The following is a 14,627-nucleotide window of genomic DNA, read 5'->3' on the forward strand; positions in this document are numbered from 1 at the left end:
ATTTCGCCAAAATTAGTTATATGCCTAATGTATGTACATATTTTCAAATCAAACGTCATTTTTCAAAAATACGTTATTTTCTCTTTTTAACTATTTTTACACATTTTAAACAGCTTCTCACAAATTCACAAACCGAACATTTTTCTAATTTGGACAGGACAACGTCTGTCGGGTCAGCTAATTAGTAATACAAATTTTTTTGAAGTTGACACATAATTTATTGCATCCAGTCGTATTTGCTTACCAATTTAGAAACCGATAAAGTAAACGTAGAGCAAAGTTATCAAAAAATATTAACCAATTTGTTTAAATTGTTATGTTTTTGTTATATTAAAGCAAAAAACATGCATTTTGCAAAAATGTTGGCCAATAAAAGTGGTAAAATTTCCTTAGTGCCTTTGTTTTATCAGAAACATCTTAAATTCAAATTCACAAGTATTTTATTTCTGTTGTATTTTAGTTATACAAAGATTAATTTAAAAAATATATGTCTGTATGATTGTATATGTATTTATTAAACTATTTACAATTATAGAATATAACGTTTCAAACGAAACAAATTTAATGCAAAGATAGTAAAAAAATAAATTAAATATTTTTTTTTTAAATATAAGAATGCATAAATAAGAATTTCAAAATTCCACCAAAATATTGATCAACTGATTCAAGAATATTCTTGTTTGGCATATTTTGATTTTTTAAAGTATTTCCTCATCATTATATGAACATTTTTATTTTATATTACAGTATTTATTTAAACTTACAGAAATGCTAGTGAAACATTTTATTTTTTGTTGTGAATATTGCATATTCACGATTTTCGATAAAAACGTTTTAACTTAGTTAGAGAGCGGTTATCAAAAAAGTTTTTAATTTGGATATCTATTTAAATTAATTGATTGATTTTATTATGGTAATAACTTCATTTGCCAAATCGGCTGCCTGCTTGCGTAATTTTAATGCCTAGAAGAAGAAAATAAATAAATATATAAACTTTACATGCACCATCATTAGAATTTCCCAAATTTCTTAACAATACACAACGGGAATTTAAATTAGGAATATTAAACTTAAAACTTTCAAGTAATTTTACTTTAAATTTAATTTTTTGATTTATAATGTTACTTATCAAATGAGCATATCGCACTCGTTCAACAATACTGTATTAACTCAAAATTTTGAGATGTTCAGTAGAGGCCAAAAACTGTTTGTGATTACATTTTAAGAGAATTTGAAAATCCGAACACATCATATTAAGCAAATTCCATTTGAAAATATATTTACATTGTTTTTCTTTAAATTTTTTGCAATTATTGCAAAATAAATCTATTTTTTGAGTTAATACCATTTTTCTGAAACTTCTCGATATTTTTTTGTATTATTTTATCAACAAAACAGTATCAACTCAAAATACAACCAAATTTAAATAAAACAATTTGATTATTTTTAACTTGAATAAAGGCTCAATTCAAAATAATACATTTTTTTATGAAAATATACGATGTATTTCTATTTAAATTATTGTATTAACTCAAAATAATACCTTTTTGTTGATACAAAGGTAGTACTAATTATCACGAAAATGGTGTCAAATGTGGTTTTCGAGATGAAAGAGTAATCGGAATACGTTGAAAATTTTACAGTAGATAGATAGATATTGATGTTGTTAGTTGATTTCTTGCAAAAAGTGAATTTTTAAAAATTTTGAGTTAATACAGTATTGTTGTACGAGTGCGATATGTATATGAGGTGAAAAAAAATGTTGCTACACCCCTCAAAATAAACATTGGTTTGGATTAAAAATATAAAATTGTTCATGCTGCGAAATCTAAACTAGACCCAAAAAGTTTATGTTGAGTGTGTAACAAAACACTTTTTTCTGTGAGGCGTTCTAATGTTTAAATGTATGTACATTAGAGTGTTTCATTATATTTTGAAAGTTTATGCGGTAGACATCTATTTTCATACATAATTAAATACGATGGATGGAATGGATTGGAACACAGTACTAATACTAAACAAGAAATCTTCAAAAAATTTGATATGTGAATACCTGTTTGTCTTATTTTTATACCCTTCAGCTTCGTGAGAAGGGTATATATAAGTTTGTCATTCCGTTTGTAATTTCTACATTTTTCATTTCCGACCCTATAAAGTATATATATTCTGGATCCTTATAGATAGCGGAGTCGATTAAGCCATGTCCGTCTGTCTGTCTGTCCGTCTGTCTGTCTGTCTGTTGAAATCAATTTTCTGAAGGCCCCAGATATCTCCGGGATCCAAATCTTCAACAATTCTGTCAGACATACTTTCGAGAATTTTGCTATTTAAAATCAGCAAAATCCGTCCATAAATAACGGAGATATGAGCAAAAATCCGAGACAACCTCTGAAAATTTCATCAAAAAACACAATGTATTGCATGCTTTGACAAAAAAACAACAAAACGTATGGTTGGATGTGCAAGCTATGCGTATTTTGTTTTTTTTTGTGTTTTGTTTCTTTTGGCGTTGTTGTTGTTTTTTATACAACTAACCGTTTGTTTGGTTGTGTGGATGTGCAAGCTTTGCGTATTTTGTTATACCCTTCAGCTTCGTGAGAAGGGTATATATAAGTTTGTCATTCCGTTTGTAATTTCTACATTTTTCATTTCCGACCCTATAAAGTATATATATTCTGGATCCTTATAGATAGCGGAGTCGATTAAGCCATGTCCGTCTGTCTGTCCGTCTGTCTGTCTGTCTGTTGAAATCAATTTTCTGAAGGCCCCAGATATCTCCGGGATCCAAATCTTCAACAATTCTGTCAGACATACTTTCGAGAATTTTGCTATTTAAAATCAGCAAAATCCGTCCATAAATAACGGAGATATGAGCAAAAATCCGAGACAACCTCTGAAAATTTCATCAAAAAACACAATGTATTGCATGCTTTGACAAAAAAACAACAAAACGTATGGTTGGATGTGCAAGCTATGCGTATTTTGTTTTTTTTTGTGTTTTGTTTCTTTTGGCGTTGTTGTTGTTTTTTATACAACTAACCGTTTGTTTGGTTGTGTGGATGTGCAAGCTTTGCGTATTTTGTTTTTTTTTGTGTTTTGTTTCTTTTGGCGTTGTTGTTGTTTTTTATACAATTAAACGTATGTTTGGTTGTGTGTTGGATTTTTTGACAAAAAATCAACAAATCGTATGTTTGAATGTGCATGCTTTGCGTATTTTGTTTTTCTTTTGTGTTTTGTTTCTTTTGGCGTTGTTGTTGTTTTTTATACAATTAAACGTATGTTTGGATGTGTGTTGGTTTCATTGCCTTGCGTATTTTGTTTTTTCTTTTGGTGTTCTGTTTCGTTTGGCGTTGTTGTTGTTTTTTGTGTTCTTGATAAATTTAGGATGCTGTACGCTGAAAGTGGGCAATGTACATACATATATACTAATTATAAAAAATAATAATGCATCCACAACAAAGGTGAAGGGTATATAAGATTCGGCATAGCCGAATATAGCACTCTTACTTGTTTTTTTTTGTGTTTTGTTTCTTTTGGCGTTGTTGTTGTTTTTTATACAATTAAACGTATGTTTGGTTGTGTGTTGGATTTTTTGACAAAAAATCAACAAATCGTATGTTTGAATGTGCATGCTTTGCGTATTTTGTTTTTCTTTTGTGTTTTGTTTCTTTTGGCGTTGTTGTTGTTTTTTATACAATTAAACGTATGTTTGGATGTGTGTTGGTTTCATTGCCTTGCGTATTTTGTTTTTTCTTTTGGTGTTCTGTTTCGTTTGGCGTTGTTGTTGTTTTTTGTGTTCTTGATAAATTTAGGATGCTGTACGCTGAAAGTGGGCAATGTACATACATATATACTAATTATAAAAAATAATAATGCATCCACAACAAAGGTGAAGGGTATATAAGATTCGGCATAGCCGAATATAGCACTCTTACTTGTTTTGTTTAAAAGAGTTATATAAATAATAAGTTATAATAAATAATAAAATGTAAAATATTTAGAATAACATTAAGGCCCTAATTTTGTAAATCACGTCACCAAAGTGATATTTATATGGAAAGCAAAAACAAAATTTCAAAAATTTTAAATATTTGTTTTTGTTTTATATACAACATTTTCAAATTATGAAAGGCAAACCAACGCTTGAATTTTGGTGCGTTTGTTCTGTTAAGAATTTGTATATAAAACAAAAACAAATTTTTAAAATTTTTGAAATTTTGTTTTTGCTTTCCATAAAAATATCACTTTGTGACGTGATTTACAAAATTAGGGCCTAACATTATATCGTTAGCTTAGTGTACAAAACTATGTTAAAAATCTATATTGTCATTAAAGTTGTGCTCAAAAGGCAATGAGCAACGATTTTGATATCAGTAGTCAAGATGATATTAAATATGATCCAATATTTCCTTAACAAATTTATGATTTAATACATAACTAATAATTAAAACAAGTTTGACGCTATTATATAATCAATAACGTATATATTCAATTCCATTTGACTGAGATAATAACGTTTGCATACCAAAAATGGACAAAATTCACTTTTGCTTACCACAGTATAACAATGAGAAAAAACGAAATAATTGTAATTGTTTGTGTTTAAATATGTTTTCATAAAAAGTGGACTTCATAAAAAGAGCACACTAAGCTAATGATATTCTTAATATACACCCATGTTCCAATAATCTTAGAGTGCTGAAATTGAATTAAGGTGTTACGTATGGTAGCCCCCCTTCAAAATGTTATGTATGTAGCGCATAAAAAATACACATGGAACACTCTAAAGGACATACATATATAAATCATAATTAATGGACAACAAACTAACCTTGGTTCGCAATTCCTTTTCATTTGTTACAAGTTCCTGTATTTGAATGTTGGTGTTTTCGTTATTCTTTTGATCCACAATCCAACGCAAGTACAATTCTAAACAAAAGAGACAAATACAATGGCGAAATGAATAAAAATTTCATAAATTTACCAGTCCAAAGTTCCAAGCTGATTGGAGCCACAGATGGCCATATAACACTGGGATTTGGTTCGTATAGGGGATTAAGAAAATTTTTCAAAACTTCCGGTCGGTTTAGATACGACCATAAACTTGTGGTACGAGTATGAACACGTAAATCACTTCTTTCCCTTTCCGAATCGCAAAGAAATGTACCATATTGCGAGAAGTAACTGTGTTCGAAGAGTAATAATAACAGCTGCGTGCTAAATTCGAAACTGCATGGAAATTGTCTATACAACTGATGAATACAATCTAAAAAAAGAACAAATGTAGCACCCGAACTTTTTTGACGATTTTGTGAAGGCGTATAGCATGAATGGCGATGACGTGAAGCGAATGGATGTCCGGCTTGTATCCATTCTCGTTCGATTAATGCCTGAATTCTGAAAGTTTAATAATATTATAATTGTTAAAATTGTTTATGGTTGGAATATTATAATGCTCACCCTCTAACGGTGCGACAATCCGGATTAAGTATTATTTGAACTAGTGATGTTACTATTAATGTGGAATCCAAACCTTTAGCACCATGTACTAATACGGGACTACCCTCCTGATCCAGACATTGAGCAACTACACATGCGGCATTTAAAGAATTCAAAACTAAACTTAGCCAATTGCTACTTTCCAAGCGAGAAAGCCACTTATCCGGTGAACATGATATATCGTTACAAGCTAAATACATGGGATGACTCGGGGAATATAGAATTTTAATTGAATTTGTTTTTTATTACGAATACCTTCAATTAGTTTGGAAAAACTATCTAAAATGGCAGCTGGCGAAGAAACATTACCAATCGAACGATTGACCTTTTTCCATTGCGAATAGTGTTGATCAGTTTCGGTATTGGATTTTCCTTTGCCCCACGTATCAACTATAAACCCCTTTTTACTACGACCAAGGACAACATTTAATATAGCTTCATCGGCTCGACATCTTTTAATACCCTGAATTGACAAAGGCTGGGCACTGCGTAAAAGAGCTGCCTGCAAAAAATAATATTTATTGTAATATCAACACAAATTTGTTGATCTGTTATCGCATTTCAATTGCTTAATACAATGAATTAAATGAACCATGAAATCGTATAAACTCCATATACATAATAAATTTGTTTTAAATTCACAGCTATTTCAGAGAACAAAAATATATTTTGAAAACTGCCGCGTTAGCTTTTATCTCCTGAACAAGTGTGATTCGAGAGGTAATTTCTGTACCATTTGCTGGTTCGACATAGTTTCTAGTAATGTAATTTCTGTCTTCTTTGCTGCTATTTGCAATGTTTGCTTGTAGGTATTAGACTCCAACTTATTTTTTTCTTTAGAATAATTTATATTTCTATCGTACAACTTTTTCTGTCTATAATATTTTATTTTATTTTGGTTTTTGGTAATTTCGATAGCTCTTCACGACGTCTTATCAGGCAGTTTATACATAGTTGTCTCCCTCCAACTTTCAATATATGTTTTACGGAATTTTAAAATAAAAACTTTTTGGAAAAAAAAAAAAATAAATATATTTACGATCGCGAACGAGACACACTTTGGACATTAAAATAAAATATTGTAAAAACCATGTTTTTTAGTACAAGCCACTTAATTTTGATTTGGATTAAAATCTTCTGCCACTGTATTAGAACAATAGCAGAGTACTGATAACAAACGAAGATTTAGGTACCGGAAAGCGACATTGGAATATGAGCAAAATCAATTGAAAAATTTACAGTTAACTAGATTACCTATAAAATACATTTGGGGGATTCAAACGGTCTGCTATTAAGTCATATTGTAATGTCCTAATATATTATGATAGTTTAAACAAATTGTTGTTGTGCTTCAAACCAAAAAAAAATATTTTATAAAATACAATAAACATAGTTCAAAAATTGTTATTAGTTTAGAACCTTTTCGTTTAAAGGACATTATAAATAGATTCAAAAAAGTTTTTTTTTTTAATTTTTCCTCCAAAGCAAATATGTAATACTTAAACTTATTATCAATATTACAACAGAACAGAATGTTTAAGTAGAAAAGGAATATATTTATTGCTAACCTCTTTAAGTGTAAACAAAAAAAAATATAAAAATAAAAATTAGGACATTATGACTTAATAGCAGACTGTTTGAATACCCAAATTATATTATACAAACTTAGATATTTATTTAATGTAATGTTAAAAAAAAATTATTTGTTTATGAATATTTGCGGTCACGGTGAACCTTTATGTGGAAATAGCTATCGCCACTTTCTCGGTTTCTGTAATAAACAACAAAACATATAAAGCTACACATACATATTTATTACATACGTTTAATTACTCAGTGTAAAAGAATCAAGTTTGAACCATATTCTAGCTGATAACTAATTTAGAGATTGTTATATAAATTATATTGCTTTTCTCAAATGGACACTACTACCTAAAAGTATTACATTTTTGGAATATATGTATGTGCAAAATTTGTTGAGAGAGGTAAAAATATCATATTAAGCATAGCTATCTTTGTTTTAATCGGTAGGTTTAAAACATGTATTTACATATAATGCGCAAGGCAAGAGACTTGCGCAACTAAATTGCCTAGTGTGAAAGGGGTCTAACACTGGATACAGTGGTGTTAGGTGTGACGATTTTACGTCATTTTGACGATTTTTTTTAAGTAAATTTAGTGATTTGACGTTAGTGATTTGACGTTCATGCCGACGATTTTTCCACTTAAATTTTATTTTAGAAATTAAAATAAATATATAAAAAAGAGAGGAAGTTTTTCTTGAAATTTATGTAAAAGTAAAGATTTCTCAATGTACAATTGAAATTTAAAATCAATTTGTTATAGATACAAACAGGATGCACTAAGTAAGGTGAAATCAACAACAGAGCTGATTTTTATTTATCTATTTTGCAAGTGCTTGAGTTTTGTCAAACTGAATTTATTTTGAAAAAATAATAAATTTTATTTTCAAAGAAGAAAATTTTTAAATCAAAAAACATGAATGAAAATGTGAATAAAAAGATTTCATATAATGAAATTAGGATAAAGCACTATTGTTCTTTTTCAAATATAATTTAAATTTAACGGCCGTTTTTTAGTTAATATGCAAAAATAACAAATGTGTTTACATTGGTAACGGTTTTATCAAAGATTTTTTCGATTTTAATATTTTCTGGAAAAAGGTCAAATCAAGCAATAATCCAGCGTTTCCGAATTTATGTGGTTTTGTAAATGACTTAATAATTTTACAAAATTCATCAGTATTTTTAGCCAAATAAATATAAACAAAACTAAGACAATAAATTCTTTGAGACAAAAAAACCCTTGAAGAATGTTTATTTTTAAAATAGTATTTCAAAAACAGTTTGTATGTGAATATTATTAAAAAGTTAGTGACAAAAACACTGTACTGAATAATATTAATGTACTTAAACAAATACTGTTAATTTATTTTTGTTAAATTCGATGTTTTTAGTGTTTTATTGATACTGATTTTAAGTCTTGACGATTTGATGACGATTTTTTTTCATAATTTTGACGATTTTTCCATAAAAAAGCCTAACAGCACTGACAGGTTTGCTGGCCTACTGAGCGATAATCTAATAGCTCAATTTTAAAATTAAAAAATCTTAAAAATAATTATTTTATAAAAGTCGACTACAGAAATCTAATGTTTTCATCTGTCAGTCGAAGTCAAAAATTGATAATTAGATTTGCCTACCATTCACTAGTTGGGATAACGAGAGCAACCTATGTAGTTGTCACTATTCTAAAATGTTTATGAATTTGTAAATCAATTGTAATTATGTACTGTCCAATTGAAATAAGATCAGTGTAATACTTACACCATTTTCATGACGGTAACTAAGAACAGGAAACCGGCCACCGTCTCTAAATGCTGCTGATTGTACAATTTGTTCATCAGTTATTATTTTTGGTACTATAAGAACTGAACCATAGGTTGGGCACAATTTAAAATCTTTATTAATATGTGTAATGCGCCATTCGCAACCCATCGTTGTCTCTGTGGCAATAGTAACCAGAGACGAAGCGGCTGCAATGTCATGACCATTTGAGAAGTGAAATGTTGAGGAAAGTGGACTTGAATTGCTGAATGTAAAAGTATTGCTATTACCACTACTTCCACTACCACCACATATATTATTGCAGGCACTAACGGAAATGAGTTTTGAGAATTCCAGCTCTGGCCTAAACATTAAGCGATTGTATGGTAAAGAAAATAATAAAATAATATATCGAAATACCAGTTGCACACAGTTCACACACCTGAATATTGTATAACCATCCTCTAATATGGTGTACATGGGTCGATAGAAGAAGGGGTACTCCAATTCGGGATTGTTTAAAGTACTAAGAGCCTCCAGGGATGCCGCTACGTTGAAGTATTCTTTGGAATTTTTGATTTTCAAAGAAATTATGCGCAAATCTTTGCATCTTAATGTTATAAGGCCACCGACAACAGCGTTCTGTACGATAAACGGTTTCTTCTCCACACTGTCAATATTTTTGTGCATAAGCTGCAAATGGAAACAGACATTCACAAATAAATTATTTACATATCTAGTTGTATATGTTGATAGTTTAGCCGACATCCAATAAGCAGCAAACACAATCATTACTTACCCACAGTTCCTGGCTGTTCTCCTGACGTGCACTCAGGAGCAAATGATGACCAGTGATGCATAAACGCCCTTCGACTGTTGAATTCTGATGGTCATGTAGAAAAACTCCATCCAATTTAGGTGTTTTTATAAGTTCAACAAATTCCATTTTATCTGCTTTGCTTCTAAATAGTAAATCAAACGACAAAAAGGACGATACACAAAAACAAAAATAAATAAATATATACTGTTATCGACAGTAAAAAAATAGAACACACATACTTATATTTATCAGTACACAAATATGTAGTTCAAAAAACACCGTGCACAATCTCCCTCTGTAAAGGGGCAAGCATCCAACCAACTGTAAACAATTGAATTGAATTGGTGCGCTTGGTGATGGATGTATAATGATTTTATATCTCTACCTTTACACTCTTGTATATACGCTTTATAAACTTCCTCCTTATTTTTTTCACCACCTGCAGTAGACTCTAGTAGTTAATTATGAGCCCGTATTTGATTTGTAACACTTTCATGACATTTTCCATGCTGTCGCAAATTGTAACCTTGCTCAGCAGTAATTTGTAGTCAACTAGTGGGTGGGTGGTTAATAGTATAGTTCAATTGGATTTATAATTAGTAGCGCTATTTTTCACAATATGTTTTATCTAATTTTATTAATTCTTTGTGTTAAATTTTTTTACTTTTATTCAGTTTTGTCAATTCACTTGTTGATCATTGAATATGATGCTAAGATTATAAGTTAGTTATTTCATAAAATACTGCACAGAAATGATAATATGCAACAATAAATTGTATTTGTTCTTTTGCATTAAACGTCCTTATCTATTAAACAAACCGAAAAACAAAAAAGCAACAAAATTTATTTATTTGCTCTTTGTTTTGTTTTGTCAACAAAAAGCTATTCGTATTTGACGTTTTACTTTATTTGATAAACTAGCTTTTTAAAAAAGCTCTTTAAGTATCAGGGTTGGAAAAGTATATTTAAAAATTGTACCAATTGGTTTTAAAAACTAACAGCCATATGCATAAAAATTTAAAAAAGGTTTATAAACCAATTATAGGAAAATTTTCATAAAGTTGTATTCATAAACGATTGATAGCTTAAAATACCTTTGATAAACAATTTTTAAATGTACAAATTTTAAAGTAGGTTCGACCCTACTATAAACCTACTTTAAGGAATTCTTTTTACTTTTTATCTTAAAAAAGAGGATATTAAAGATAAATTTGGAATAATAGACGATACTATTGCAATTGCTAAACACAATTTCCACTCCGCTGGCGAATAAGTTCCATTTTAATAGTATATGATTTTGTTTGATATTCCTCCGGCAGTGAATAACATGAGGTTCACAAGTTAGTTTGAGTGGCATTTTAGTCATTTACATTTAACCTGCAACGCCATATAGTAATAAAATGTGTAAACATTGTGGAAGAAGGTCCACACAATCTAATATACCCACTCCGGAATTAAAACTATGTGTTTCCACATATAAATTCATTAAATTTTGTTAAAATTTAACAAAATGTCAATAAAAATAAATTAATAAAACAAATTACATATAAAACAGTGATGTTTATTTTATCACAGAATATTCGTCATTCGAATACGTTTCATAATAATTGAAATAAAATATATAAGCTTAATATAAATTTAATAGAATCAGATATTTTTAATTTTTTTTTTTTTTTTTAAACAGACACAAACTGCGAAGCGTTTTGCTTGTCTGCAGTTACACCCAGAGTCTCTGGCAGGAATTGAACCCGCAACCCTCAGATTAATAGTTCAGCACACTATCGACTGGTCTATCGGGGCACCCTATATACATTTTTTATCTAAAAATTAGTTGTTATCTTCAAAATGTATTATTACTAAAAACAATTAATGAAAAAACAAAATTAACGAATGATTTATCCTAATTGAAAGCAACACTAACAACAAAACAGGGAAAATAAATGAGAAGCATTGCCAGCTTAGACAAAAATCAGTACATTAGTTATTGTGCCTTTAACAAACATTTATGAATACAATACTTTTATAAATGATTTTTAAAGCAAAAGTGTTTGTTAACTAAATTGTGTTTTAAATCTACAATAAGTTTGGCTGGGTTTAGACCCTTTTAAAGTTGCTTCCAAAAACATTTTGGGTTTATACGATGAATTTTGATTGCATGTCTTTTTTGCTGCCAGGGTTGATTTTTATTGTTTAATCGGCTAATCTTCTTTACCCTGCCGTCACACGATCAAGTTTTTCTTGATAGTCTGTCAAAGAATGTTTTGACATAGTGAAAATAATTTTTGTTTTGACTCTCTCATAATAAAAAACAAAATCCGTTTAAATTTTACTATTTTGGTTTATTAATTAATTTTTAGCTATATATTAACTAACAAATAACTGCAAGGAGAAAAAACCAAAATGTTAAGATTAACAAATAATATCTAAAAACAAAAGAAACTCCAGAATTTTGTTGTCAAGAAAATGTTTTTACAATTTCTTTTTTCGTGTTTGTTTTTTATTTCCGCTAAATTTTACCGCTCAAAATATAATTTGTTTTAGTCAAGTAACCATTGATAATGATTTAACAAAAGTTTTGTTTTTTTATTACTAAAAACGATAAATTTTCGACAATTGCAAAAATGCAAATGGCAAAAGAACATCCATGAATGTGATTCAGTAAGTTTATTATAACCACCAGATCGGAAAAACTATGCAAGAATTATCTAAAATGTTTTCAATAATATGGTAAACAGTGTACACAATTTTAAATCGCGCTGAATACGAAAACATGTTGTCTTTGAAACTTTTACGTAAGATTCCGGAGAGAACACAACGTGTTTTAAGAAGAAAGGTGTACAGATTGTATCGACAAATTACAATGTAAATAACTCTGCACAAGTTAAGGAACAATTAAGGAACGTGCTACTAGATAAAGGCGAATTACTTGTGTCGTTCGATGTAGTTTCCTTATTTACAAATATTCCTACCTATTTAGCTGTGAAGAATATGTGGCAACACAACCCTATTCTGAAAAAAGGAAGTTTTTCTGGCATCATTAACAACTCTCGTTAAATTATCATTATTCTCGTAGCTTCCAAATCGTTTACACGTTTTCCCTAATTTTTATGAAATATTATCTTAGTTATTATTAAATAAATAAATTGATAAGTATTTGAATTGATCACAAAAAGCGTTTAATTTATATACGAACAAAATCGTTAAATTGGTGACCCCGACGTGATCAATTCAAAGTTTTCATAAGAATTTTGAACAATGCCGGTCGATGATGAGAAAAACGTTCCTATCAACGAGCTTGAAAATGTTCCACAAATCCCTAACGTCAGTGTGGACGCGGCCTCTGCCGTTCGTTTAACTCCACCTAGTATGACTGCAACAAATATCGAGTCCTACTTCATGTCTTTAGGGTTTTGGTTTGCTGCTTCTGGTATACAGCGGTATCAGCTTAAGTACAACACTACCATGGCACAAGTACCACCACAAAAATTAAGCGAACTACGTTCAATAATCGATGCAACACCTCAGCAAAACAAATATGAGTACATAAAATTCAAACTGATGGAGTATTTTGCAGACAGCCAACAAAGGCGCTTACAGCGAGTTTTATCAGAAATGCCATTAGGGAACATGAGACCATCGCAGTTGTTAAATGAAATGAGACGTGTCGCTGGAACATCTTTAAGTGAAACAAGTAAGAGAGCTATATTCGGCTGTGCCGAATCTTAAATACCCTTCACCAAATTATACTTTAATAATATGAAAATTTTAAATATTTTTAGGTAAATACAAATTCAATTTTATTTTTCCAATTTTTTGGAATTTTTTTTTTGAAATTGTTTTTTAATTTTTTTTTTAAATTTAGTGAAAAAAAAATTTGGGTTAAAAAATATTTTTTCGATTTTTGACCCATTGTAGGTCCAACTTACTATGGTCTTATATACGTCATTGCAAATGTCTTTGAACTATCTGTCATTAGATATCCATAATACAGATATAGGTCAAAATCTTGTGTAGAACAACATTTTCTGTAGAAAATCTTGTCTATAACAATATTTTCTGTAGAAAATCTTGTGTAGAACAACATTTTCTGTAGAAAATCTTGTCTATAACTATATTTTCTGTAGAAAATCTTGTCTATAACAATATTTTCTGTAGAAAATCTTGTCTATAACAATATTTTCTGTAGAAAATCTTGTCTATAACAATATTTTCTGTAGAAAATCTTGTCTATAACAATATTTTCTGTAGAAAATCTTGTCTATAACAATATTTTCTGTAGAAAATCTTGTCTATAACAATATTTTCTGTAGAAAATCTTGTCTATAACAATATTTTCTGTAGAAAATCTTGTCTATAACAATATTTTCTGTAGAAAATCTTGTCTATAACAATATTTTCTGTAGAAAATCTTGTCTATAACAATATTTTCTGTAGAAAATCTTGTCTATAACAATATTTTCTGTAGAAAATCTTGTGTAGAACAATATTTTCTGTAGAAAATCTTGTGTAGAACAACATTTTCTGTAGAAAATCTTGTGTAGAACAACATTTTCTGTAGAAAATATTGTGTAGAACAACTTTTTCTATAGAAAATCTTGTGTAGAACAACATTTTCTATAGAAAATCTTGTGTAGAACAACATTTTCTATAGAAAATCTTGTGTAGAACAACATTTTCTATAGAAAATCTTGTGTAGAACAATATTTTCTATAGAAAATCTTGTGTAGAACAATATTTTCTATAGAAAATCTTGTGTAGAACAATATTTTCTATAGAAAATCTTGTGTAGAACAATATTTTCTATAGAAAATCTTGTGTAGAACAATATTTTCTATAGAAAATCTTGTGTAGAACAATATTTTCTATAGAAAATCTTGTGTAGAACAATATTTTCTATAGAAAATCTTGTGTAGAACAATATTTTCTATAGAAAATCTTGTGTAGAACAATATTTTCTATAG

At 29.2% G+C, this 14,627-nt stretch overlaps 1 protein-coding gene across 1 annotated transcript; it reads right to left on the reverse strand.

Annotated features, from left to right (window-relative positions):
- Positions 1-490: 490 nt before the first annotated feature.
- LOC135954401 (myotubularin-related protein 9) lies at positions 491-10,275 on the reverse strand. Its single transcript, XM_065504567.1, has 9 exons — positions 10,052-10,275; positions 9,646-9,808; positions 9,289-9,539; positions 8,847-9,210; positions 5,755-6,001; positions 5,461-5,689; positions 4,985-5,397; positions 4,832-4,929; positions 491-963 (listed from the first exon to the last, which is right to left on the reverse strand). The coding sequence occupies exons 2-9, from the start codon at positions 9,790-9,792 to the stop codon at positions 892-894; spliced, it is 1,821 nt and encodes a 606-aa protein (XP_065360639.1). The 5' UTR covers positions 9,793-9,808; positions 10,052-10,275; the 3' UTR covers positions 491-891.
- Between the last annotated feature and the right edge of the window lie 4,352 nt (positions 10,276-14,627).

The sequence above is a fragment of the Calliphora vicina genome, chromosome 3, assembly GCF_958450345.1.
Source record: "Calliphora vicina chromosome 3, idCalVici1.1, whole genome shotgun sequence".
NCBI lineage: Eukaryota > Metazoa > Arthropoda > Insecta > Diptera > Calliphoridae > Calliphora > Calliphora vicina.